The 26,847-nt window shown below is 51.2% G+C and overlaps 1 protein-coding gene across 1 annotated transcript in view; it reads left to right on the forward strand.

The window, feature by feature from the left end:
* The window catches only part of CUL9 (cullin 9), a 36,441-nt gene that overhangs the window by 1,031 nt on the left and 8,563 nt on the right, over positions 1–26,847 (forward strand). The window contains 32 exon segments of the mRNA XM_006100602.3: positions 524–1,127; positions 1,714–1,868; positions 2,203–2,703; positions 3,214–3,349; positions 3,498–3,691; positions 3,948–4,338; positions 5,811–6,003; positions 9,353–9,560; positions 11,589–11,785; positions 12,141–12,358; positions 13,164–13,413; positions 13,500–13,605; positions 14,295–14,522; positions 14,807–14,897; positions 15,025–15,196; positions 16,490–16,595; positions 16,864–16,959; positions 17,212–17,387; positions 17,624–17,757; positions 18,109–18,288; positions 18,455–18,564; positions 18,660–18,842; positions 18,982–19,142; positions 19,382–19,610; positions 19,692–19,881; positions 23,317–23,456; positions 23,576–23,705; positions 23,842–24,041; positions 24,485–24,541; positions 24,543–24,581; positions 24,583–24,737; positions 25,910–26,255. Of these exon segments, the coding sequence (XP_006100664.1) occupies positions 524–1,127; positions 1,714–1,868; positions 2,203–2,703; positions 3,214–3,349; positions 3,498–3,691; positions 3,948–4,338; positions 5,811–6,003; positions 9,353–9,560; positions 11,589–11,785; positions 12,141–12,358; positions 13,164–13,413; positions 13,500–13,605; positions 14,295–14,522; positions 14,807–14,897; positions 15,025–15,196; positions 16,490–16,595; positions 16,864–16,959; positions 17,212–17,387; positions 17,624–17,757; positions 18,109–18,288; positions 18,455–18,564; positions 18,660–18,842; positions 18,982–19,142; positions 19,382–19,610; positions 19,692–19,881; positions 23,317–23,456; positions 23,576–23,705; positions 23,842–24,041; positions 24,485–24,541; positions 24,543–24,581; positions 24,583–24,737; positions 25,910–26,255 (6,276 nt within the window).

Genomic DNA, 26,847 nt, shown 5'->3' on the forward strand with positions numbered 1-26,847 from the left:
CTATAGCTGCCATGGCCCACTCCTTTATATCCACCTTCCAGCGCTACCCTGTCATTTATACCACCACCCCCCGCCCCCGGCTCACCCCTCCCCACCTGACTTTCCTCACTTGTTCTGGCCCCACAGTCTCCCATGCTGCTGTCCTTCGTGCTCATCCTTGTCATTCTTCTGAGTCCTGATCTGGATCCCTCAGACACCCTGCTGTTCCGCCCAGATTGTCCTGCTTAACTGTCACCTCTTTTTGTTACCTTGCCTGTTCTCATCTCATAACCTCTTCCATTTCTTAAACCTCTTTGTTTTACCCTTAGCTGTTTTCACTCCATTCTTCCTTCTTGTATATATCCCAGAGTATGTTCAAGTTATTTATTTCATGCTATTCTTGGCCTTTCTACTTGGCCCCTAAATTCCATCATGCAACCTACCAGTCACCACCCACCCTATCTGTGTCTCAAGATTCTACCCCCTCCGTGTAGTCTTTCCCCTTATTCCATATTACCTTTATCTTTCTGCTTGTGTGTCCCAGGAGGTCAGGATGGTGGGGGAACGGCGCACTGGGGACCTCATGGTGCCCTTGGGGCCTCGGCTGCAGGCATATCCCGAAGAACTTATTCGACAGCGTCCTGGGCACGACGGACGTCCTGAATACCTGATCCGATGGAGTGTCCTGAAGTGTGGGGAAGTGGGCAGAGTGGATGTGGAAGAGGGCAAGGCAGAGCACATCCTCATGTGGCTGTCAGCCCCCGAGGTCTATGCCAACTGCCCCAGGCTGCTGGGCGAGTGGGCACTAGCTAAAGGACCTCAGCGTGAGCCAGCGGGGGGTTCAGGAAGCTTTCCCCGAGACCCAGGAGGCCTGGATGACGTGGCAATGGGAGAGATGGAAGCTGATGTCCGGGCGCTGGTGCAGAGGGCTGCCAGGCAGCTGGCGGAAGGTGGGACCTCGAGCCTCACGGCCGCTGTGCTCCACACCATCCACGTGCTCAGTGCCTACGCCAGCATCGGGCCCCTCACTGGGGTCTTCAGGGAGACGGGAGCCCTGGACCTGCTCATGCACATGCTGTGCAACCCCGAGCCTCAGATCCGGCGGAGTGCGGGCAAGTTGCTGCAGGCTCTGGCAGCCCACGATGCCGGTAAGAGACAGCCAGGGGAGGAAGGCAAGAGAATGGGGCCACAAGGAGTAAGAACAGGAAGAAGAAGGATTTCCCAACTCTAACACCAACTCAATGCAAAGGAAAACTATAGCTGAATAGGCTACTACTGATTAATCTATATAGGATACAATGATAGGAACGGGTTTGTTTGTTCATTCTCAGTGCAGTGACAAAGAGGAGAATAGGGTAGGTTTATATTTTTAAACTGTGGGTTGAGATTGATTAGTTGGTGAATCCTCTCTATTCTTCTTCCCTCTGTCTTGGGTGGCGCCTAGTTGTAAAACCAGTTTGGTGGGTTATAACCAACATTTTAAAAAAATGTTAAAATATTAGTATTAGCATTTAAGGTAAGTTTTGTAGCAGTTCAGTTACGTTTTGGAGTTGAGTGTATGTTTCAGTTATAGACATCTACGCCTACATCAGGCTGCCACGTAAAATGTATATCTTACCGTGAGCCTCAGCCACAAAGAAGTGACGACCTCGGGTAGGGGATGGAGAGTCTAGGAGAGACAAAGGGGAAGTATCGGGGATTGAGGAGAGGATACGGATTGGGTGTGGATTACAGGGAGTCGGGCTCACGTCCTTCTGTCACTGAGCCAGCAAGATGGCATCGAGCAGCACATGGACTTTGACAGCCGCTATACTTTGCTGGAGCTGTTTGCAGAGACCACATCCTCTGAGGAGCACTGCATGGCCTTTGAGGGCATTCATCTGCCTCAGGTACTCAGCCGGCCCCAGGCTGTGGGGCACATGCTGTTGTAGGCCTTGGGCATCGTTTCTGACAGTGTGGGTCAGGACTGCCTCAGCAGCAGAGCCACCTGGGAGATTGTTAAAACGAAGGTTCATGCCCCCTCCCAACTCAGAACTCCTGAGAGTAGAACTCAGGAATCTGTGTTTTAAGACACCTCTTGGGTGTTTCTCATATAAATCACAGTTTGAGAACTATAGGTATGAGGATGAGGCCTTTATGTTTTTCTGTAGAGGATGCTATTGAGGGGGAAGGGCAGGGGCTAAAGCTGGGAGATGAACCCACACCACAGACTGTTCCCTACAGATCCCAGGAAAGCTGCTCTTCTCCCTGGTGAAACGCTACCTGTGTGTCACTTCCTTGCTGGATCAGCTGAATAACAGTCCAGAGCCCGGGGCTGGAGACCGAGGCTCCCTGCCCCCAGGGGAGGAGAAAAGCCGGGGGCAGCGGGAGCTGGAGTTCAGTATGGCTGTGGGCAGCCTCATCTCAGAGCTGGTGCGGAGCATGGGCTGGGCCCAGAACCTCGGCGAAAGGGGCATGTCGCCTCCCCGGCCGGCCCGGTCCATCTTTCAGCCCTGCATTTCAGGCCCCAGCGGTTTACTCCCCACCATGGTTACCGCCCCCAGAAAGCAAGAACGGGCCTTCCGCCAGCGTTATGAGTTCTCTAGCCGTAGTGGCTATGGCGAATACGTGCAGCAGACACTGGTGCCCGGGATGCGCGTGCGGATGCTGGATGATTACGAGGAGGTCAGTGCTGGGGAAGAGGGCGAGTTCCGGCAGAGCAACAATGGCGTGCCCCCTGTGCAGGTGAGCGAGCGCATGGCGGTGGGACCCTGATGGGGATCTTTTTGGGTGGCGCATAGCTGGGGCTTCCGTGCAGGAGCTGGCAGGCCACCCAAGGAGAAAACTCCCAAGGGAACTAGACTGGTTAAAGGGGATCAGCAATTGAAGGTGGGCTTTCGGGGGCCTGAGAAAATCCGGCGGGAGTAGATGGGCTATGAGGTCAAGGAGAGACTCACACCCAGGAAGCAGAACCCCATATATCCAGACACCCCTGCCCCTTGCCGGTGTAGTTGGCTGGGAGGGCGTGTAGAAGCAGAGGCCATCAAGGTTAGGGAGAGATGAGAGGCAGGGCCTCCTCTGACAGGGAAAGGGAGCCTTTGGCTATCCGGAGGATTTCCCAAGCCTAGCCAGGTGTGTATCTGAGGGCTGTGTGCCCCCAGTCTTGGCCCAGCATGCCCCCTCAAGCCTGCACAACCCAGGACTCAGATGGTGAGCCCTCTCTATTCTCCTTCCCTCTGTCTTGCTCCATACCAGGTCTTCTGGCAGGCGATGGGTCGCACCTACTGGGTGCACTGGCACATGCTAGAGATCCTGGGCCCGGAGGAAGCTGCTGTGGGTGCAGCTTCAGCAGCTGTGGAGAAGGGGGCAGGGCCCACTGTGTTGGGCACAGGTGAGTCTTAGAGGGGACATGGACCTTGTGTCCCTGAACAGAGGAGGAGTGGCTGGGATGAAGCCACTCCTGATCCGCAGCTGCCCCAGAGATTCAGAAATCCACTCTGTTCCTGGCGGGTGCTGAGACCCTTCGCCTGTGTCCTCAGCACTTCCCTCCTGGGACTGGAAGCCTGTGGATGGGCTCTACTCTTTGCCATATCTCCAGCCTGAGCCTCAGAAGAATGAGAAGTTGGGATACCTGACCCAGGCTGAGTGGTGGGAACTGCTCTTCTTCATCAAGAAGTTGGACGTATGTGAGCAGCAGCCAATTTTTCAGAATCTTCGGGAGAACCTGGATGAGGTATTACGGGCCTGAGACACCTAGGGGGTTTGTAGTGGGGTTAGAAGTGGGGTTGTCCAAGGGAATTCTAGATACAGGAGTGCTTAGGAGGAGGCTGGTGCGTAGGTTAGAGATGATGAGGGGTGCTGCTGTGGGAGGAGACAGATGCTGTGAGGGTGCGGTATGTAGGTGTGCGGGGCATGGCGAGAGGCGGCCACTCTTCCCCGGGACCTTGGTGTCTCTTGTCCCTGATACACATACCCCCATCTGCTGACAGACCCTGGATGAAAAGGCCCTGGGTGAGATCTCCGTGCCCAGAGAGGTGGCTGAAGGTCTGCTGCAGGTTCTCTGGAATCGGTTTGAGGGGAGCACCCTCAGTGACCTGCTCAACTCCAAAATCTACACCAAGTACGGGCTGCGACCTGATAAACTAAGCAGCTCATCATCTTCCCGAAGTCGCTCCTGTACCCCAGATCCAGAGGAGGCCAGGTTCTCAGAGGAAGAGACCGAGTCCCCCAAAGCAAAGGCTGAGCCCCACAAAGCAGAGGCAGAGGCTGCCAAGGGAAAAACTGAGCCCCCCATGGCACAGAGTGATTCACAGCTGTTTAACCAGCTTCTGCTGACTGAGGGAATGGCTCTGTCCCCCGAAATAAAGGAGGCAGCCAGTGGTGAGTTATGTGCCGGGAGGGGAGGGCATTAAAGTTGGGAAAAGTCCTGGGTGGTCCCCAGAGAAATGGGTAGTCAGAGGGAAAGACATGAAAAAAAGGTCATGTTGGCTGGTTTGGCTCAGTGGCTAGAGTGTCAGCCTGCGTACTGAAAGGTCCCGGGTTTGATTCCAGTCAAGGGTATGTACCTCAGTTGCAGGCTCCTCCCTGGTCAGGGCCCTGGTCGGGCGCATGCAGGAGGTAACCAATCGATGGGTTTCTCTCACATCAGTGTTTCTGTCTTTCCCTCTCTCTTCCACTCTTTCTAAAAATCAATGGAAAAATATCCTTGGGTGAGGATTTAAAGAAAAAAGAGGTGCCCTAGCCGGTTTGGCTTGGTGGATAGAGCGTCGGCCTGCGGACTGAAGGGTCCCAGGTTCGATTCCGGTCAAGGGCACATGCCCGGGTTGCGGGCTCAATCCCCAGTGGGGGGCATCCAGGAGGCAGCCAATCAATGATTCTCTCTCATCATTGATGTTTCTATCTCTCTCTCTCTTCCTTCCTCTCTGAAATCAATAAAAATATATAAAAAAAGAAAAGAAAAAAAAAAAGGCCACGTTTGCACAGGAAAATGATTTGGAAGCATATGTCAATTTTCCTTTGGCCTTGATTGTATCTAATCAATCACAGCTCCCTTTCTTTAGTATCCCTGGAAAAGGAGGGCCCATTTTCCAGGGAATCTTTGTCTTCAATGTTTGACTATTTTTCTTTTTTAAAATATATATATTTTTTTATTGATTTCAGAGAGGAAGGGAGAGGGATAGAGAGAAACAGCAATGATGAGAGAATCATTGACCGGCTGCCTCCTGCGCGCCCCCTACTGGGGATCGAGCCCGCAAACCAGGCATGTGCCCTTGACCAGAATTGAACCTGGGACCCTTCAGTCCTCAGTCTGACGCTCTATCCACTGAGCCAAACCAGCTAGGGCAGTGGTCAGCAAACTGCAGCTCGCGAGCCACATGCGGCTCTTTGGCCCCTTGAGTGTGGCTCTTCCTAAGCCTTAGGAGTACCCTAATTAAGTTAACAATGTACCTACCTATATAGTTTAAGTTTAAAAAATTTGGCTCTCAAAAGAAATTTCAATCGTTGCACTGTTGATATTTGGCTCTGTTGTCTAATGAGTTTGCCGACCATTGAGCTAGGGCAATGTTTGACTATTAAATGCTTTTCACAGCATTGGATATGTTCTGAATGCAAGCTAGAATGATGAATAATATATTAAAACTAGAGGCCTGATGCACAAAATTTGTGCAAGGGGCTCGGCTCTCACAGCCACGACTTCATTGTTCTGCTATTTGGTCTAATTAGCATATTAGTTCTTTATTAGAGAGGATTATAAAGGATGTCAGTAGGAAAACTGGGCTTGACCTTTAAGGACTTCTAACGTGGAGGTGCCATGTTTTTTTAAGCCACTGCCTTTCCCTCATCAATTTCAGAAATGGCTAGAGCCTTGCGGGGTCCAGGTCCACGCAGCTCCCTGGATCAGCAAGTGGCGGCTGTTGTGGCTTCTGTGCAGATGTCCAGCGTGGACACACACCTGCAGCTGTCGAGCCTCGATGCCCTCTCTCAGGCTGTGGAGGAGGTCACGGAGCGGGACCACCCTCTGGTCCGTCCTGACAGATCCCTGAGGTTGGAATGGTGGAGAGGGAAGGGTTTGGTTTAAGCTGGTGGGGTGAGGGGGAGGGGAGTAGGGAAGGATCTGTGAGATTAAGAATTAGGCGGAGGGTGAAAGGAGGGTCAGTCTGAAGAGCAGCAGAGCAGGAGGATGGAATATCACTGAGGCTAATACTGTCAGAGCATTTATTTTTGGGGCTTTAACGTCTTGCTTGCATTCTCTCATTAAGTCCTCCTATCATCTGAGGAAGATTCACTCCTATTCTCATCCCATTGTATGGGTGAGGAGACCGAGGCTTAGGGAGTTTAACCAACTTGCCCAGAGTTTGACAGAAAGCAGAGCTCGGATTCAAACCTAGGAACTTTTGGCTCCAGAACTTGAGTTTTTTTTTCTTTTCTTTTCCCTTCTTTTTTCCTACCTCCCTACTTTCTATTTTGAAATGGGTTTTTAATACCCCTTAATTATGTAAATAATATACAAATACATTCTCATTTTAAAAGATCTGAAGACCATAAAAGAACATAGAATGAAAAGCTAATTTCTTTTCACCACTGTCATTCGGATGTGTATCCTTCTGACCTTCTCTAGTTTTACATTTGTTGGTGTGTTTAGATCTAGAACATTTCCCAAGTTTGTGTCTTAATATATGTAATCACGCTACATGTTTCTGCAGCTTTTCTCCCACACTCAGTATGTCTAACAGGGCTCTCCATGTCAGTACGCATAGAGCTGCCTCAATATTTTCACTCTACATAGGATTCTGCAGTACGATTATGTCCAAGTTCAAATACAGTGTTCTAATGGATCAGTTTCCCTCATGTCTGCCAACACTGGATATTAGCATATTTTAAGAATCTGTCTGATTGGCAGAATTTAAAATGATTGGTATCTCCTTGTTTTAATTTCTTAGTTCTAGTGAAGTTAGGTATATTTGCACTCATTTGTTGTGTTTCTTCTATAAATATTGTGTTTTTTGTTTGTTTCTTTGTTTTTAATATATATATTTTTTATTTCAGAGAGGAAGGGAGAGAGAGAGACAGAAACATCAATAAGAGAGAATCATTGATTGGCTGCCTCCTGCACACCCCACACTGGGGATAGAGCCCGCAACCCAGTGCCCTGGCTGGGAATCAAACCATTACATCTTGATTCACAGTTTGATGCTCACCCACTGAGCCATGCTGGCCGGGCTAAATATTCTGTTTTTACCCTTTGCCCATTTTCTTACTGGGTCTTTTTCTTATTGACTTATAGACATTCTGGATATTAATCTGTTACTTATGTTTCAAATATCTTGCTTGCCTTTTTTTCAAAATCATAACTATTTCCTCAATATAAAATGATTCATGCTCACTGTAAGAAAATGGGAAAATTATGAAGGTAAAAATCATCTGAAAACCTTTATGCAGAGAGCATGAGAAAAGACAGATAAAAACAGGACTTCCCCAGTTCCTTTATTTGCCTTCTTTTTCCAGAATTTCTCCTTTTGTGTTTCTTAACTCCATACAGTGGGGCCCTGACTTACGAGTTTAATTCCTTCCGAGACCGAGCTCGTTAAGGAGCTCGTTACCTCAAATTACTCTGTCAACTCAATGCAAAAAATGGGCTGAGAGACAGCTGGTATCTCAAAAAACTCGTTAGTCGGGACACTCGTAAGTCAAGGCCCCACTGTAGTTCATAGACTACCTCCTCAATATGCATCTCTGTCCCTGTGGAGGAAGATGTCATTCCTGGTTTTTCCCCTCTTGTGATGGTCACTGTGATCTAGGGACTCGGGGGGTACTTCTTCCTTCCCTTACGATAGCATTTCCACTGGACCCTCTCTCTGACTCTTGTTGCTTATCTCTTAACTTTGTGGATAGTGCCTTTCATTGTGCTCAAGTTTTAGATTGTAGTGTTGCTATATTTTTCAACTTTTTTTTTTGGCTTCTAGATTTTAAGTCCTACTTAAGAGGGGCTATCCTATTTCAGGATTACAAAAATATTTCCCGCCCTGGCCAGTGTGCTCAGTGGTTAGAGTATGGGCCCACGCACCGAAGAGTCTCCGGCGGGAGGCATCCAATCTGTGTGTCTCTCTCACATTGATATTTCTCCCTCTCTCTCTTTCTCTCTCTCTCTCTCTCTCTCTCTCTCTCTCTCTCTCTCTCTCCTCTCTTCTCTCTCTTCCTCTCTCCCTTCTCCCTTCCTCCCTCCACTCTCTTTTTTTTTTTTAAATATATTTTATTGATTTTCTACAGAGAGGAAGGGAGAGAGATAGAGAGTTAGAAACATCGATGAGAGAGGAACATTGATCAGCTGCCTCCTGCACATCTCCTACTGGGGATGTGCCCGCAACCCAGGTACATGCCCTTGATCGGAATCGAACCCGGGACCTTTCAGTCCGCAAGCCGACGCTCTATCCACTGAGCCAAACCGGTTTCGGCATCCCTCCACTCTCTTTAAAAATCAGTGGAGCCAGCTGACTTGGCTCAGTGGTTGAGCTGGTTGAGCGTCGACCTGTCAACCAGGAGGTCAGGGTTCGATACCAATCAGGGCACATGCTTGGGGGGTGTGCAGGAGGCAGCCGATCAATGATTCTCTTTCATTATTGATGTTTTTTATCTCTCTCTCCCTCTCCCTTCCTCTCTGAAATCAATTTTTTAAAAAGCTAAAAAAATGAATGGAAAAAAATGTCCTCGGGTAAAGATGAACCAAAATTAACAAAAATATATGTCCATATATATTCTAAAAATATCCACGATTTTGACTTTTATATTTATTTTAAAATGTTTGCTATTTATTTTTGCAAATGAAGTGAAGCGGAGTTCCAGCTTTATTTTTTCCAGATGGATAGCCAGGTGTCTCCACGTCATGTTTCGCATGGTCCTTCCTGTCCTTTCTGGCTGGGATGCGGCCCTTGTCTCTCTTCTCATCTGTTGATCTGTTTGACTACCCTGTATTATCTCCAGAGTTTTAATTATTAGAACTTTATATTTATACTTTGATAACTAGTAGGCAAGTCTATTCTTCCTTTCCAAACATTTTTTGACTATTGCTGCATATTTCCCTTCCTGGGCCTGAATCTGCCTATCATGTTTAAAAAAATGAACTTTTTAGGCATTTTGGTTAGAATTTCATTGAATTTATAGACTTATTTGAAAAGATGAGTCAGAGTTTGTAACCAGTTTGTTCTGCTGACTCCTTCATGAAGTGAGGAACCAGCAGCAGTTAGACTGCCGTGGAGGGGGCATCAGGAGTGAGGCCGAGGCAAGGAGAGCAGGTGGGAAAGGGTAAGGGGTGAGGGACTGGAACTCGGTGTATAGGGTTAGGCGGGGAGTCAGGCCTGACTCTTGGGGTGGGAAACTCCAATTTCTCTCCTCCCAGAGAGAAGCTAGTGAAGACACTGGTGGAGCTGCTGACCAACCAGGTGGGAGAGAAGATGGTGGTGGTGCTGGCCCTGCGCCTCCTGTACTTGCTCATGACCAAGCATGAATGGCGCCCCCTCTTTGCCAGGGAGGGTGGCATCTACGCTGTGCTGGTTTGCATGCAGGAATACAAGACTTCTGTCTTGGTGCAGCAGGCAGGGCTGGCGGTGAGTGGACTGGGAGTGCGTGATGGGTGAGATGGGCGGGGTGGGGGACTGCTGACCTCGGGGAGGTACTGTGGTGATTTAGATCACGGGGGAGACCTTGGGACCAAAAGATGCAGATGGATTCAAGAGTTCCAGCTGGACAGTCTTGGAGATAGAGTGCAGCTTGAAGAAAGGGAGAAAGATGTCTCTAAGAATGACTGCAAGTTTGCAGTTGAGCAGCAGATGGATGAGGTGGCCATTTACTAGGTGGAAGAATGTTGGAGGAGGAAGAGGGGTGGGGAGAAGGTCAGGAGTTGAGTTTTTAGGTATGTTGAATTTTCCATGCCTTTTTAGTTACAAGTAGGTGTCTGGTTAAAGACTAATTTTCTAGATGTGACAGAGTAGGTTTTTACCCTTTGATCTGAGTTTTTACCCTTACACAGAAAACACCCCTTCCCATGTGTGTGTAAAACAAAGCCAACATTGCCATTGTCTTGCCACCCTGGGACCAGAAAATGGAGAAGGGAGGCCCTCGTCCAGGGGAGCTTAAGAGAATTGGCTTCCAGAATGATCCAGGCGTTCGTGCTGGCTGGCAGGATGCGGCAGGGTGTGCTCTGTATAGGCTGAGGGTCCTGGAGGGGGACAGGGAGGCCTCAGGTATGAGAATGCTTTCCAAGTACAAAGGCAAAGTGTGGACAGGAGCACAGATCCCCCTGGAGCAGGCTGTCCCAGGGAGAGGCCGGGAGGCTCTCTTCTCTGTGGGCCTACTGCGTGCTGCTTCTCCCAAGAGCAGCCAAGCATTCATCGTCTAGGCCGGTGGTCGGCAAACTCATTAGTCAACAGAGCCAGATATCAACAGTACAACGATTGAAATTTCTTTTGAGAGCCAAATTTTTTAAACTTAAACTATATAGGTAGGTACATTGTTATTAACTTATTTAGGGTACTCCTAAGGCTTAGGAAGAGCCACACTCAAGGGGCCAAAGAGCCGCATGTGGCTCTCGAGCCGCAGTTTGCCGACCACGGGTCTAGGCCATGTCTGCTCATAGAATTCCCTGACCTTTTCAAGTTGCATGACCAAAATACAGCATTTGCCTCTTGCCCTGTAACAAAATTGCATCATTTTGTATCTAACATAAGGTCTACAGAATTCAGCTAATTGGGAGAGAGTGGGGCAGCCCAAGGCAGAAAGCCTTATGATGAGGCAGCACTTGCTCTGAGGGCCCAGGTCTCAGGAGGGCGATTATCCTGGGAATTATGTCTAATTCCTAGAGGGTTTCTTCTCAGGAGCCAACTCTTTCCCCAGGAGAGACCTTCTCCACTCCAGTGGTAGAGTGTCCATCTTTATTTTTTTTGTATAGTACCAGCAAACAAGTTTGCCCATTGCAAGTATTTTTTCCTATAACTACAACTACTCTGCCAGGGAGAAAGCCCAAGTAGCCTTGTTGAGGAGGGTGGGACACTGGGTTTTGGAGGCCAGGGGACACAGGTTTGGGAGTGTTGGCATCTAAGTGGTAACTGAAGCTATGGGCGTGGCCCTGGTTGCCTAGGGAGGGCATGCAGAGTGAGAAGAGAAGGGGGACAGGAACTCCATGTGTAAGGACTAGGCAGAGGAACACCAGGGAGGGAGAACAACACGGCAGACAGGAAGTTATGGACGTCAAGGGAAGAGACGTTTCGCAAACGCAAGAGCGGTCAAGCAAGAAGGAAACAACTTCAAGGAAAGCTTTTGCAGACAACTAAGTGCTGTGAAAGGGCTCCATTCTGAGGCGAAGCTACGGGAGGGGGCAGCCATCCCACCAGTTAGCCTTGGTGCTGGTAGAGAGAAACTGGACTCATATTACCACCATTGAGCCTTAGAGTTCTTTGCTTTATTTTGTCTTTTTTGTTTTTGTTTTTTAGCATTGAATGTCCCATCAGTGCCTTTTCCATTTCCATCTCTTACTCTGCTCCCCCAAAGTTTGAGATGTAGAAGGATGGCCTGGCTCTCTCCTTCCTCTGCCGGTGGCTCTGCTCACTCCTAACTCTGCTTCCACATCCCTCTTGCAGGCACTGAAGATGCTGGCCATTGCCAGTTCCTCGGAGAACTTCGATTTCTTTACTAGCCAAGATTCTGTCCACCCGTTGTTCGATGTGCAGATGACCAGAGAGATCTTCGCCAGCATCGACTCAGCCACCCGCCCGGGCTCGGACAGCCTGCTCCTCACCATCCCCGCCGCGGTGATCTTGATGCTGAACACTGAGGGGTCAGGGCCTCACCCTCCGAACCTCAAACTCCCGCTGTGCCCCAGTCACCACTGCTCTACCCACGTCTCATCTGCCCCTCAGAAACTCCCTTGTTTGTACCTCTGGGTGAAACTTTAGCGGCCCTCTCTAACTGTCGTTGGGGGAAAGGCCAAGTGATTGAGGGCAGGGTGACGCCCAGCGAGCAGAGACACCCCGACTATTCCTTCCTTCTTGGGATTGGGAGGAGTGACCTGAGGCCGAGGACCCCTGAAGCCCATTCCTCCCCAGATGCTGGGCTTCTCCCCGGTGTATTTCTTCCTGTTTCTGTTGTGTTCACTCGGTCAATTTCTTCCCGGGCCACCTCTCTCCTCCCAGGTGCTCCTCTGCAGTGAGAAATGGCCTGATCCTGCTCAGCCTGCTTTTGTGCAACCACCACACTCTGGGAGACCAGATTATCACCCGAGAGCTGAGAGACACCTTGTTTAGGCACTCGGGGATCGCCCTGGGGACGGACCCCATGCCCACCACACGCACCATCCTCATGATGCTCCTCAACCGCTACTCGGAGCCGCCGGGCAGTCCTGAGCGCACAGGTACCATTGTGGGGAGGTGGTTCTGCTGAGGAGCCAGGCAGGGCCCGCCGGTGGCCAGGAAGCTGCCACTGGCGTCCTCAGACCTTACTAGAGGGACACAGGGGGCCTTCAGGAAGTGAGTGAGGCTTTGGTGCTCAAGTTAGGTCTCAGGTAGAACTTCCTGCCAAGAGGGGAGGATTCCTAGACTGGGGACAAGGAAATTGCCTTCTCTGAATGGCTTCCGGCGTGTGAGGATGCCATTGGTGTGGTCTGGGTTTGGTCCAGTCTTACTGGACACCAAAAGGTTGGTGGAAGTAATTTATAGAGAGGCCTTTTTTGGTGAAATTGTAATTTACAGTACAGAAAGTTGATGACTAGAAACTGATGTCGTAGGGAGGAAACCCTTTGTGTTTAACAAACAGGTGAAAACCCAGAAGTGTGGGGGCGAGTGAAATACGCAGTGTCTGTTAGCGTGTCTGTCTGAAGCCCCCGGGCTAGGTTAGTGCTGGGTGCTCTTATACCAGCTAACGTTTACTGGCATATGTGACACATAGTTCACGTTTAATCATAAATGTAATTGTATGATATAGGAGACTAAAAACGGTAAATGTGACAGTGTTTGCCTTTCTAGACGTTTCTTCAGATGTAGCTAGGTATATATTTGGGGCCAGAAAAGAAAATTCGCTATAGTTTTGTAAAATCTGCAGGCACCTCCGAATGGGAGGGAAATCTGGGGGTGATTTTCAGGACCTGCCCATTTCTCGGTTTGGCCAACTTGTATGAATCCTCTTTGTATGTATTTTCTTCCTCCCGTGTGTCTGGGCAGCAACACTGGAGCCCCCCGGTGCCCAGGGCCAGGATGGGTCCCCCGAGCTGCTGATCCGGTCCCTGGTTGGAGGCCCATCTGCAGAACTCCTCCTGGACTTGGAGCGTGTGCTGTGCCGTGAGGGGGACCCTGGGGGGGCCCTGAGGCCCCTCCTCAAGCGCCTCCAGGAGGAGGCCCAGCCCTTCCTCCTGTTGCTGCGGACTCTGGATGCCCCCGGGCCCAACAAAACCCTGCTGCTGACTGCGCTGGGGTGAGGGACCTGTCCAGGCCCGTGCGTTGGTGGCGAGGGCCGCTGGCAGACTGTAGGGACTTCACTTGTTTCCATCCCCTCACCAGGGTCATGACCCGGCTGCTGGATTACTCTGAGGCAATGGCCCTCCCCTGGCATGAGGTCTTGGAGCCCTGCCTCAACTGCCTGAGTAGCCCCAGTAGTGACTCTGAGGTACCAGAGACGTGGCAAGGGTGGGGGAGGGAAAGGCAGCCTCGGGCCCCGGCTCCTTCTGGAGGGACAGCACAGCCTTTCTGGAGGGGCTGGACACTGGGAGGGGTGGGTACGAAGGAGAAGCTAATGCCACCTAAGAGTCTCCAGAACTGGGCCTTTGAAATGGAGGTGTACGTCCCAGATACCGTGGGTTTGGTGCTAGACCACTACAGTGAAGCGAATATCGCAATAAAGCGAATTGTAATTTTTTTGCTGGTGGAGGGCCTTGCCTTTAATTTGTTAAAAATGCAACATCTGTCAAGCCCCATAAAGCTAAACGCAATAAAATGAGATGTGCCTGTATAAGCTTTTGGCTGCACCCAGATTTAGATTCTGGGTTAAAGAGAAGCCCACATTTACCAACCCAAACATTCCTGCTCCCCACCCTTCAGGGTGTGAGAGGCTCGGGCACCGAGGTGGCTGCTGAGATAGCTTGGCCCTGGCAGGAAGAGGCCTGGGGAGGTGTGCCCAGCTCCTGCCAGCTCCCTCTGGACTCCCAGCCCCCGGTATTCCGTTCCTGCCTTTGGTACTCTCCTTTCCCTGGGCTTCTGAGTTGCTCCAGGATCTCAGCCAGGACCTTCCCTGTACTAACCCCCCCTAATGTGACCTGGCCTTGTTTCCCACACGTCACTCTCTGGCTCCGGGCGCAGATTGTTCAGGAGCTGCTCCGCTTCCTGCACCGCCTGGCCTCGGCGCACAAGGACTATGCGGTGGTGCTGTGCTGCCTGGGAGCCAAGGAGGCCCTCTGCAAAGTGGTGGACAAGCACTCGGCGCTGGTGCTGCTGGCCGGCGAGCTTCGCGACCTGCTGATTGACTGCGAGAAGCACGCCCAGCTCTACAGCAGCCTCACCTCCAGCATCCTGGCTGGCTGCATTCAGGTCGGCAGGCTCGTGGGTGCAGAGCGAAGGGAGGGGGAAGGCAGAAGCAGGGGAAGGGGATTCAGTGTGTCCCCCTTTGGCATCCCTGTTTGACATGAGTCATAGCAAACCTGGGGCATTTGTTTCCCAACCTTTACCTCACCGGCTCCTGTTCTTCCAAAATCTGGGGAGAAGTGGGTTGAGTATCTGTTGCCCTTTGACTCTTTCTCACATATGTCTTTTACTTTGTTTTTCTGTGTTTTCCCCTCTCCCCCTTCCCTTTCTCTCTCACGTTTCGGCTGCAGATGGTGCTGGGCCAGATCGAAGACCACAGACGAACCCACCAGCCCATCAACATCCCCTTCTTTGACGTGTTCCTCAGGCATCTCTGCCAGGGTTCGTGCCCCCTCTGCCTTCTCCTGGCTCCCACCCCAGCATCTGTTCTTCCATCTCTTCTGCTCTCAGTGCCTTGCCTTTTTCTCTCAACTAACCAGGCTGTGACCGCACCCCTCCCACCGCCCAGGCTCCAGTGTGGAAGTGAAGGAGGACAAGTGCTGGGAGAAGGTGGAGGTGTCCTCCAACCCGCACCGGGCCAGCAAGCTGACGGACCGCAACCCCAAGACCTACTGGGAGTCCAACGGCAGCACCGGCTCCCACTCCATCACCGTGCACATGCGCCGTGGTATTCTTGTTAGGTGCGCATACACCCGCATGCACCGCCCTGTCTGAAATCCCTGAGGGACACACTCAAACCCATTTTGTGCAGTGAATAGTAGTCACATAGGTACAGAGACCCCCCTCCCCCCCGAGCCTGGTGACGTGTCCCCAGCAGGTACAGATGTTACTTCCTGTGCTTGGTGTTGAAGGAGATCAGCCTCTCTTTCTGTGGGCATTTGTTTAACGTATACTCTGTGCCAGGCACTGTGCAATGGTCTGGAGCTACAAGGACAAGATACGGGACCTGTCATCAGAGCACATGCAGTCTAGTTGGGGAACCAGGTCGACTGAGAGCATAGAGTGAGAACATGGTCGACGTGTGCACTGGGCCACCAGCCCAGCCGAGGGTCGGAGAAGGCTTCCAGAAGGAGGGGTGGACTGAGCTGAGTTTTGAAGCAGAAAATGGCGAGATAAACAGAGGGCAGTGGATATTCTAGGCAGAGGGACAGCATGTGAGCAAAATGGGAGTAAGAAACAGTGGTGTATGTGGGGAGCTTTAAGTAAATGTATTTGGTTGGAATGAAGGTTATGTGTAGTGAAGCAGCAGGAGATGAAGCCAGAAAAGTAGGCTGAGCCAGATCACAAAGAGTTGTGTGAGCTTTATTCTGCAACGTGGGGGAGCCACTGAAGGGTTTTAAGAAGGGAAGAGACAGAACTGGATGTTTAAATTTAGAACACTCACTCTGGCATATGGGAGTTGAAAGGTGTATGCAGTGGTCTAGCTGAAAAGTGATGGCTGTCTTCAGTTAGGCAGAGGGAATGGGAATCGCCAGGAGGTGATGGGCTGGGACGTGTTCAGTGGAGTCAGGGACTGGCCGTGGGCCTGAGAGGGAAGCAGAAGAGGGAGGGTCACAGTGACAGTGTCCGGTTGTGGCACTGGGTGTGTGTGTGTGTGTGTGTGTGTGTGTGTGTGTGGCAGTTTTCTTTCCCAGGAGAGAGAAGGTTTCTGAAGACATGATAGTTCCACTTGGGCCTGTTGACCTTGAGGTGCCTTCCACCTTGAGGCATGACACGGAAATGCCTGTGGGACACACAGCAGGAAAGCTCAGGAGAGGAGTGTAGGGTAGAGATGTGGATTTGGAGTCATTGGGCAATTTTCAGTGGAAAGTATGAGCTGGAAGCCACTTGGGGGAAGATAAAGGCAAAAGCAGACCGTCTAGGGAGGACTGATGCTTAAGCAGAGGACAGGAGTCTGACGAGGAAGTGGTGGGTTGGAGTTGTGAGCTAAGCTCAGAGTCCTGACTCTGACTGATCCCTCTCTCCTCTCCCAGGCAGCTGACTCTGCTGGTGGCCAGTGAGGACTCCAGTTACATGCCGGCCAGGGTGGTGGTGTATGGGGGTGACAGCACCAGCTGCATCAGCACTGAGCTCAACATGGTGGGGACCCCCGTGACCCCCCCGCACCTTACTCCCCATCCTTCTGTTTGTCCCAGGGCCTTATCAGAAGGGCCCACCCCTGGGGAATTCCATATCCCTTCCTCCTCGTGAGCAGGGAGTGGAATTACGGATGTGGATCCGAGTGGGTCCATGGGTTCTGTGCAGGAGCAGTGATGGGCACACACCATCACAGACTTGGTTGCTGTCCGCAGTCCTGCCAGCCCTGCCTCGGAGGTGACAGCCCTCCCTCTTCTCCCCTGCCCGCCAGGTGAATGTGGTGCCCTCCGCCAGCCGGGTGGTCCTCCTGGAGAACTTGAACCGCTTCTGGCCCATCATCCAGATCCGCATAAAGCGCTGCCAGCAGGTAGGGCAGGGGCAGAGGCGGGGGTCTGGGGATCGAGAGGTAGCACGGGGTTTCCATAGTGACTGGGTTACTGCATTTGGGGGCCAGGCTCGGACCAGCGCTTCTCCTCAGTCTGCCTGGGGATGGCCCAGGACCCTGCTGGGTCCCAGAGATGCAGGACTGTCTTGAGTCGCTCCAGGGAACTCAGGGGTGAGGCCAGGCTTTGGTAGTGCTTGGTGACTTGGGTGACAGATAAGTGTGTGCATGTTACAGGGCGGCATCGACACCCGGGTTCGGGGTGTGGAGGTCCTGGGCCCCAAGCCCACTTTCTGGCCACTGTTCCGAGAGCAGCTGTGTCGCCGTACATGTCTCTTCTACACAATCCGGGCGCAAGCCTGGAGCCGGGACATAGCAGAGGACCGCAAGCGCCTCCTCCAGCTCTGCCCCAGGTGGGTGAGGCCGGGGGAGGTGGGTAAGGGAGCAGGACACTGAAGGGGAGATGCTGGGGAGTCTGAAAGGTAAAGCAGTGGCCAGGACACAAGGGAAGTGAACACAGGTGAGAAGTACGTGCCAGGGAAGAGCTGGGGGCGGACTGAGCACGGGGTGATCAGGAGTTGACTGACTCGAGTGGAGCCACAAGGAAATGTGTGCCTTTAATCCTGGACCACACACCTTTTATCCCCAGACTGAACAAGGTTTTGCGCCATGAACAGAATTTTGCTGATCGCTTCCTCCCTGATGATGAGGCCGCCCGAGCGCTGGGCAAGACCTGCTGGGAGGCCCTGGTCAGCCCCCTGGTGCAGAACATCACCTGCCCCGGTAACCATCCCGACCCCGGCCCACTAACCAGCTCCTGTCCCCATTCCCAGGCACCGCCTGGGTTAATGCTCTTGGTTCTCTTGGTTCCTGTCTTTATCCCCGAAGGCCTGTCACCTCAGTGTTCCTTTCCTTCCTCCACAGACTGCTCCCTGAGACTCTGGTATTTGAATCTTCCCTCCACCCCACCCCCAATCTGTTACCATATCCCCAGACTCCAGCTGAAGCAACCCGTGGTGGGAGGGGGGCGAGGGCTGTGCTGGCCCCCAAACCTTTTTGTACAACTCCTTCTCCTCCCGGGCGTCTGTTGCCCCATTTCCCGTGGGGACCTGTTCCTGACCCATCTTCTTTTAGACGCGGAAGGTGCGAGCTCCCTGGGATGGCTGCTGGGTCAGTACTTAGAGCAGAGGGAGAGCTCTCGGAACCCCCTGAGTCGAGCAGCATCCTTTGCCTCTCGAGTCCGTCGCCTTTGCCACTTGCTGGTGCATGTGGAGCCTCCTCCGGGGCCTTCTCCTGAGCCATCCACGCAGCCCCGTAAGTCCCCGCCGGGGCGGCCGAGCTGAGAACCTGGGTCCTCCCCTCATGGGTGTTACTCTTCCTCACTGCTTTGCTGTGGGCATTTCCAGGGGTCAGTACCCAAGACCCCGAGACTCACCGGAGGCTGAGATGAAACTCCTTACTTTGCCCGGTGTCTCTACAGCCAGCAGGAACAGTAAGGGTCAGGATCGGAGCCCTGGGCCTTCACCTGTTCTCCCGAGCAGCAGCCTGAGGAACATGACGCAGTGCTGGCTGAGCGTGGTGCAGGAGCAGGTGGGCAGAAGCAAGCTGAACTCTGCGGAGGGGGGCCTGTGAGGCTGGCCGCATACTGGGACTTCCTTTTTACATTTCTTGCTCTTTCTCCTCAGGTCAGCAGGTTCCTGGCTGCAGCCTGGAGGGCCCCAGACTTCGTGCCTCGTTACTGTGCACTCTATGAGCACTTGCAGAGAGCAGGCTCAGAGCTCTTTGGGCCTCGGGCAGCCTTCACGCTGGCCCTGCACAGTGGCTTCTCAGGCGCCTTGCTGCAGCAGTCCTTCCTCACGGCTACTCACGTGAGTACCACCAGCCTCGCAGTCGGCGGGGCGTAAGCTCATGCAAGGCTCACCCCTCTCCGCCCTCTCATCTCCTTTCACTCCCCACTCTCCTCCACTCCCTCTTCCTGCTTCACCAGTGCCCTTTCCATTGCCCCAGATGAGTGAGCAGTTTGCCAGGCACATCGACCAGCAGATCCAGGGCTGCCTGGTTGGCGGAACCCCTGGAGCAGACATGCTGGGGCAACTTCAGCGGCACCTGGAGCCCATCATGGTCCTTTCTGGCCTGGAGCTGGCCACCACTTTTGAGCACTTTTACCAGTGAGTGACGGTCGACAGAGTAGGGGATGGGAGGCCTAGAGTGCAGAGAGGACAGAGATTGAGTCTTAGAGGGAAGATGAAGGGGGGCAGTGGGGAGAAGAGATTAAGATCCAGGGATGGCCATGGCATTGGTGGGAAGGAAGAGGTGCGGTAGGGCTGTGACCCAGGTTGGCTGCCACAGAGGGACCTATGTGCCGAGTGCCCACACTGAGGCCGGGCCTGGGCTGTGTGTGCTGCAGGCACTACATGGCGGACCGTCTCCTGAGCCTGGGCTCCAGCTGGCTGGAGGGGGCCGTGCTGGAGCAGATCGGTTCCTGCTTCCCCCACCGCCTCCCCCAGCAGATGCTGCAGAGCCTGAGCGCCTCCGAGCGGCTGCAGTGCCAGTTCCACCTCTTTCAGCTCCAGCAGCTCGACAGGCTGCTCTTGGAGCAGGAGGATGAGGAAGAGCAGGGCCTAGAAGAAGAGGAGGTAAGAGCAAGGGAGGAGAGCGGGAGAACAGGAGAGGAAAGAAGGGAGGCCAGGAGCCCTTGAAATTCTTCTCTCTCTCAGGAGGAAGAGGAAGAAGCGGAGTCCGGGAAAGAATTATTTCTCGAGGACCCAGGTCCAACAGTTTCTATACTGGTCCTGTCACCACGCTGCTGGCCCGTCTCCCCACTCTGCTACCTGTACCATCCCAGGAAGTGCCTTCCCACAGGACTCTGTGATGCCCTTGACCGCTTCTCCAGTTTCTACAGCCAGAGTGAGGAGATGGGACAGGCAGTTGGATATCGGGGTGAGGTTTGGGGTGGCAAGAGAGGAAGAGGAGGTGACCTTTGGACAGGAATGCATAGATAGGAAGAAACATTCTCTAGCAACAGCAGTCTCCTAGGGAAGGGTGAGGAAGTGTGGGTTCGATTTTCATTAATTTCTCATTTCCTTCAACTCTATGAATTGGTTCTATTTTCCTTTTTCTAACTTCAAGTTGCATGCTAGTCTTTTCAGACTTCTTTTTAAATATAAGTATTTAAGGCTATTCATTCTGTAAGATCTATATTTTTTTGTTGTTGTTAATACTCACTCCAGGATATTTTTTCCGTTGATTTTTAGAGAGAAAGAGTATCCGTTGATTTTTAGAGAGAGAGAGTATAAGGGAAGGGGAAAGAGAGAGAGAGAGAAATATCAATGTGAGAGAGACACATCGATTGGTTGCCTCCCACATATGTCTTGACCAGGGCTGGGGACCAAGTCTGCAACCAAGGTATGTCTCTTGACTGGAATCCAACCCTCAGCCATTCAGTCCGGGGGCCAGTGCTCTAACCACAAAGCCAAACCAGCTAGGGTGGATTTGTTTATTTTATATGAACTATTTCTTATTAAGGTATAATTAGTAGTCAGTAAAGCGCACACATCTTAATTGTGACTTAATGAATTTTGTATCCATATGCATTTCCTTAACCACCCCCAGCTCAAGATGCAGAATACTCCCAGCACCCAGCACGCTCCCTCCTTCATCTCCTTCATGTCTCCTTTCTAGTCAGTATCTTCTTCCAAGGGAAACTGTTGTTCTTCCCTTTGTCACCATAGATTTTTGCCTGTATATGAACATCATATAATTGGAGTCAGAGAATATATATTCTGCTGTATCTAATTTCCTTCTCTCAACTTAATGTCTGTGGGAGTGATCCAGGTTGTCAGTTGTGTCATTACTGTGTTCTTTTGTATTGCTGAGTCATAGTCCATTGTAGGAATATATTTACCCTTTCTGCTGCTGATGGACATTTGGGATGTTGAATCAAGTTCTTATTATGTAATATTTTCATTGTTCAGAGAATTTTCTAATTTTTATTATTTTTTCTTTAACTTATTAGTTTTCTAGAGGTAGATTTTAAAATTTCCAAGCAGATTTTTGTTTTGTTTGTTTAGTGTTCTTTTTTTTTTTGGTGTACTGGACGATGCTCCAACCAACTGAGCCACCTGGCCGGGGCTGTTTAGTGTTCTTTTTGTTTTAGATTTCAACCTTCATTCCATTGTGGCCAAAGAACATGGTTTCTGTGATACTGAATCTTTGCCATTTATGGAGACTTCCTTTGTGGCCAAGTAGATGGTCAAATTTTATAAGTTTCCCATGTGTGATTAAGAAGAATGTGTGTTTTTCTGTTGCTGGATACAAGATTATACATATTTCACTAAATTGACCTTGTTCATTGTATTGTTCACACTTTCTATAACCTTATTTTTATCTGCTTGATCTATTACTGAGAGAGGTGTGCTCTAATCTACCATTATGATAGTGAATTTCTAAATTAAGTATGTAAATTTCCCTTTATATATTTTGACTGATATTATATACAACTTTAAATTATTTAACAGTGCTGCTAACAGAACTTTCTGCAAGGATAGAAACGTTCTGCACTGTTCAGTAAGATAGACATCTGTGGCTATTGAGTGCTTGAAATATGACTAGTCGGCTGGGTGACTGAATATTTAATTTTATTTACTTTAACCAGTTTAAATTTAAGTAGCCTCATGTGGCTACTGGCTATCATAATGGGCTATGCAGGTATAGAATCTTCATGGTTAATTAGATCTTGTCATTATGGAGTGACCTTCTAGTAAAGCTCTTAAAGTCCATTTTTACCTGGTATTAATAGTATACCAGCTTTCCTTGGTTACTGTCTTTCTAGTACATCTTTTTTTATCCTTCTACTTTTTGTTTGGATGGATAATTCTTTTAGATCTTTTTTATTTATTTATTTTTTAAATATATTTTTATTGATGTGAGAGAGAAAGAAAGAGGGAGAGAGAGATAGCAACATCAATGATGGGAGAAAACCATTGATTGGCTGCCTCCTGCACGCCCCATATAGCCCTGAAATTGAAAAGATAAGGACTCTCTTTTTAAAGGTAAGGATACTACATTATCAAACCTTTAGAAATTAACAATTCCTAATATCAAATATACATTTAGTGTTCATGTTTATGTAATTGTCAAAGTGTTTAAAATTAGGTGTTTTTGTTTATTGAGGGCCTAAACCAAGCCCATGTATTGCACTTGATGTAGTTCTATTTTTCATCTCCCTCAATCTATGGGTTCCTGTCTCCCTTTTTTTTTCCTACCCCTTTTGCGATTGTTTGTGGGGGAAACTGGGTTGTTTTCCGAGTTGTTGACAGGCTGGATTTTGCCGATTGTATCCACCAGGTGTCCTCTAGCATGCTCCTCTGTCTCCTTTATTTCCTGAAAACTGATCATTAGCTATAGAAGCTCATTCCGCTTTGAGTTGGATTTCCTGGGCAGGAACACTCCATGGGTGGTGTTGCGTCCTTCTCCAGGAGGCGTGTTACGTCTGGCTGTCTTTCTGTGCTGAGGTGGATCAGTGGGTGTCAGTGTTGTTAGTCTGATGTACACATTGCATATGGTTTCCCATCAGCTTTCCACTAGACGGTCATTCGTTACCATTGCGTAGGTTGACCATCTCACTGGGGGTTACGGACTGGTGACATTCTAGTTCTCTCATTCCTTCCTCGTGTATTTGCTGGAATGCTTTCTCTGTACAGAGAAACTTTTCTCATCAGCGTTTTAGTTCCCTTCAAGTACCGTTGACACAGGAGAGGCTTGACTCTCTCCTCCCCTTTATTTTGAACCAGTTTTCAAAATAATGTGTTGGTTCTCTGGCATCCTCTAAAGATGCCCAATGAAGTCTCCTAAAAAAAAACACATCATTGTGAATTCATGGATTTAAAAAAATTTCATGTGTTTCAATCCATCGCGGGTGTCATTCTTTTGTCGTCCAAACTGTCCCATCGTAGCCAGAGTGACCTCTCAGGTGGCTCCGTTTGAAACTCTCCCTTTGACAGCGTCCTTGCTCTCCAGTCTGAACGCACTTGCCAGGCTCGCCTTGCCCGAGCTGGACACAGGGCAAGAGACCCAGCCTAGAGGATCTGTCCGCTCCTTAAGGGCAAAGCCCAGGTCTCTGGTGTTTCTTCCATGGAGCCTGTCTCGTGCAGGGTGGGGTACGGGGGGGGCGGGGGGGCTCCCAGATGCCTGACTTGCCAGGGAGGCTGCTCTCCGGAGGCTGTAATGCTGGGGCCTGAGAGACTAGCAGGAGCAAACCTAACTAACAGTGACCCTCGCCTCAGCGCCTAACCGCCTTTTCCCTGTTCGGTGTCTCCACCCTTCTCCTCGACATGCTCCCAGGCCAGAACCATCCAGTCCGGGGACCACATCGGCGGCTGCAGTGGACGTGGCTGGGCCGGGCTGAGCTGCAGTTTGGGGACCAGACCCTGCATGTGTCCACTGTGCAGATGTGGCTGCTGTTGAATTTCAACCAGACAGAGGTGCCTCAGCTCCTCGGCCTCTCTGTCTTCTTTCCCCCCTTGTCTGCCCCTGTTCTAAACTCTGTTCCTCCTCCCATCCTTTCTGCCCACTTCTGACTGTCCCTGTTTCTCCTCACCAGGAGGTGTCAGTAGAAACCTTGCTGAAGAATTCTGACCTCACCCCACAGCTACTGCTCCAGGCACTCCTGCCCCTCACCTCTGAGAATGGCCCTTTGACCCTGCGTGAGGGTCAGGACTTTCCACAGGGGGGTAGGTCAGTGGGGCTGGCCCGAGACTCTGCTCCTAGGGTGTGGGGCCCCCAGGGCGGGTAGTGTGGTAGGGAAGGAGAACGGGTCCCCTTTCTGCCCCTCCCCCTCCCCGGGCACTAACTGGCGGTGAGTTCCAGGTGTGCTGCGAGTGCGTGAGCCTGCGCTCCGGCCCTGCGGGGAGGCCCTGTGGCTGATACCTCCCCAGAAGTACCTGGATGTAAAGAAGGATGAGGGCCGAACCCTGGAACAGAAGAGGAACCTCTTGAGCTGTCTTCTTGTCCGTATCCTCAAAGCCCACGGGGAGGAGGGCCTCCACATCGATCAGCTGGTTTGTCTGGTAGGCAGACAGGGGGCCCTGAAGTTAGGGGAGGGAGGAGGAAGCTGTGCTTGGGGTTGGAGGTTAGAGCCAGAGGTCACCCCAAGGCAGGGTAAACTGTCAGTGTGAGCCCTCCCAGGGTGACATTTCTGTCTGGGTTTTCTGTCCCTGATGGGGCCGGTAGACCGCAAGTAGAGACAGGACATGAGTGTTTACCCTGTGCCAGGTCCTAACTAAGAGTTTGCATTTTTAAGTCATTTAATCCGCACAACAACTCTGTGAGATAGGCAGTATTATTATTATTATTATCGTCCTTTTCATTTGACAGGTAAGAAAAATGAGGCATGAGGGGGTTAGTAAGTTATCCGTTGTCACACAGCTAGTAAGTGGAACAGCTGGGCATCGAGCCTAGACAGGCTGCTCCTCTAGGTCACACGGCCTGCCTGTTTCCTCCTCCCATCCAGGTGCTGGAGGCCTGGCAGAAGGGCCCAAACCCTCCCGGGAGCCTGGGCCGCACTGTTTGCCGGGGGCGTGGCCTGTACCAGCACCGATGTCTTCTCTTTGCATCCTGCACCTCCTGGGCCAGGGCTACGTGAAACAGCGTGATGACTGGCCCCAGATGCTGCTGTACGCCAGCCCAGAGCCCACGGGGCCCTGCCGGGGCCAGGCAGAGATCCCCTTCTGTGGCAGCCGAACCACCGGGGCCTCCAAGCCCAGGTAGCCATCCCCAGCCCCACCCCCTGCAGGGGCTGCAAGCAGTAGAGAAAGACGGGCTCCCCATGACAGATGGCACCTCAATAACTTGGGAGGGGCCAGGTTCCCTGGTGGAAACGCACGTCATTTCTTTGTCTAACCCAGTGATGGCGAACCTTTTGAACTCGGCGTGTCAGCATTTTGAAGAACCCTAACTTAACTCTGGTGCCGTGTCACATATAGAAATTTTTTGATATTTGCAACCATAGTAAAACAAAGACTTATATTTTTGGTATTTATTTTATATATTTAAGTGCCATTTAACAAAGAAAAATCAACCAAAAAAATGAGTTCGCGTGTCACCTCTGACACGCGTGTCATAGGTTCGCCATCGCTGGTCTAACCCCTTTTCCCTCTCCCTGTATTTTCCCCCATTCGATCGTCCTCATTCCTCCTCCCAGTGCCTTCACCCCTTCTTTTCCTTTCTAATCTGTCCCCCTCCTCCTAGAGTCAGCCCTTAGCAAGGGACCCACCCATGTGAGCTCCTTTATATATGTCTCATCTAAGCAAAGATGAAATATGCAATATGTATTGAGTGCTATGTACTCTGCTCAGTGAAATATACAAACCACAATGGGAAGCCTGTTCTGGAGGAATTTGCCATAGCTGTCCCATAAGTGGATGAAACTTCTGCATCAGATCCAATCCACCAGAAGTTTTTAGGGCACCTCTTCAATGCCTGTTATTTACATTGGGTATAGAGTGAGTTCTCTAGACTAGAATATTTCTCCACCTTTCACATGCGCATACATCACCTGGGATCTTGTTAAAATGCAGATCCTGCTTCGGTAGAGCTGCCTCTGATACCTGTGCTGCTGCTCCACAGACCACACTCTTTCTCACCAGACATGCTGGTAGCATTTGGGTGGGACCTACAGTGGGACTGTCCCATCTACTGTAGGTCAGTTAGCATCCTGACCCCCACCCACTCGATTCCTGTGGTGCCGCAGTCATTTTGACATCCTCCTTCTGTGGAGGAGCCTGCTGTGACAGTTGGTTTGGGGGTTCTTCTCTGGCTGGTTAAGCAAGTGTGACGGGTGTGTAAGCAGGGAGCTGGGGGACAAGGTGGGGTTCAGTTAGTAGCGTGTATAAGCAGGACCGGGAGACTGACCACTGACTCTTCTCTGCCCCCCAAGCCCAGAAGCTGTGGCCGCCCTGGCATCCCTTCAGCTGCCTGCAGGCCGCACCATGAGCCCCCAGGAGGTGGAAGGGTTGATGGAGCAGACGGTGCGGCAGGTGCAGGAGACGCTGAACCTGGAGCCAGATGTAGCTCAGCACCTTTTGGCTCATGCCCACTGGAGTGCCGAGCAGCTGCTGCAGAGCTACAGTGATAACCCCCAGCCACTGCTGCTGGCAGCTGGGCTGCGGGTGCCCCAGCCCCAGGCTGCCCCTACACGCCCCGACCACTGCCCTGTCTGTGTCAGCCCCCTGGAGCCGGATGACGACTTGCCCTCTCTCTGCTGCAGGCACTACTGCTGCAAGGTGAGGCCCCAGCTCTCTCCTGCCCCTGGCTTTCTACTCGAATGCGGTTCCTTGGCAACTACTGGTTCTAGCCCTAGCGCCGCCATTGCCTACCCCAGGAATGTGGGACAGGTCTCTTAGTCCCTTAAACTAGTTTTGTTAGGATCCAGCGATATTGGTATGCATCAGTGGTTCTCAAACTGGGCTGCGTGTTATAATCTCTGGGAGCTTTTTTTTTTTAAATCCTCACCCAAGGATATTTTCCATTGATTCTTAGTGTGGAAGAGAGAGGGAAAGACAGAGAGACACATCGATGTGAGAAACACTGATTGGTTGCCTCCTGCACGCACCCTGACTAGGGCCCAGGGCCCAGGCAGGAGGAGCTTGCAACCGAGGTACATGCCCTTGACCGGAGTCGAACCTGGGACCCTTCGGTCCACTCTACCCACACTCTACCCACTGAGCCAAACCAACCAGGGCAATCACGAGCTTTTAAAGATCCTGATGCTCATGCGATCTACCAGGCAAGTAAATCGGAATTTATGGAGCGTTAAAACCTCCTCAGGTGATTCCAGTGTCAGTCAAGTTTGAGGACTAGACACAGACACAGACA

Source organism: Myotis lucifugus, unplaced genomic scaffold, assembly GCF_000147115.1.
Source record: "Myotis lucifugus unplaced genomic scaffold, Myoluc2.0 scaffold_318, whole genome shotgun sequence".
Lineage (NCBI taxonomy): Eukaryota > Metazoa > Chordata > Mammalia > Chiroptera > Vespertilionidae > Myotis > Myotis lucifugus.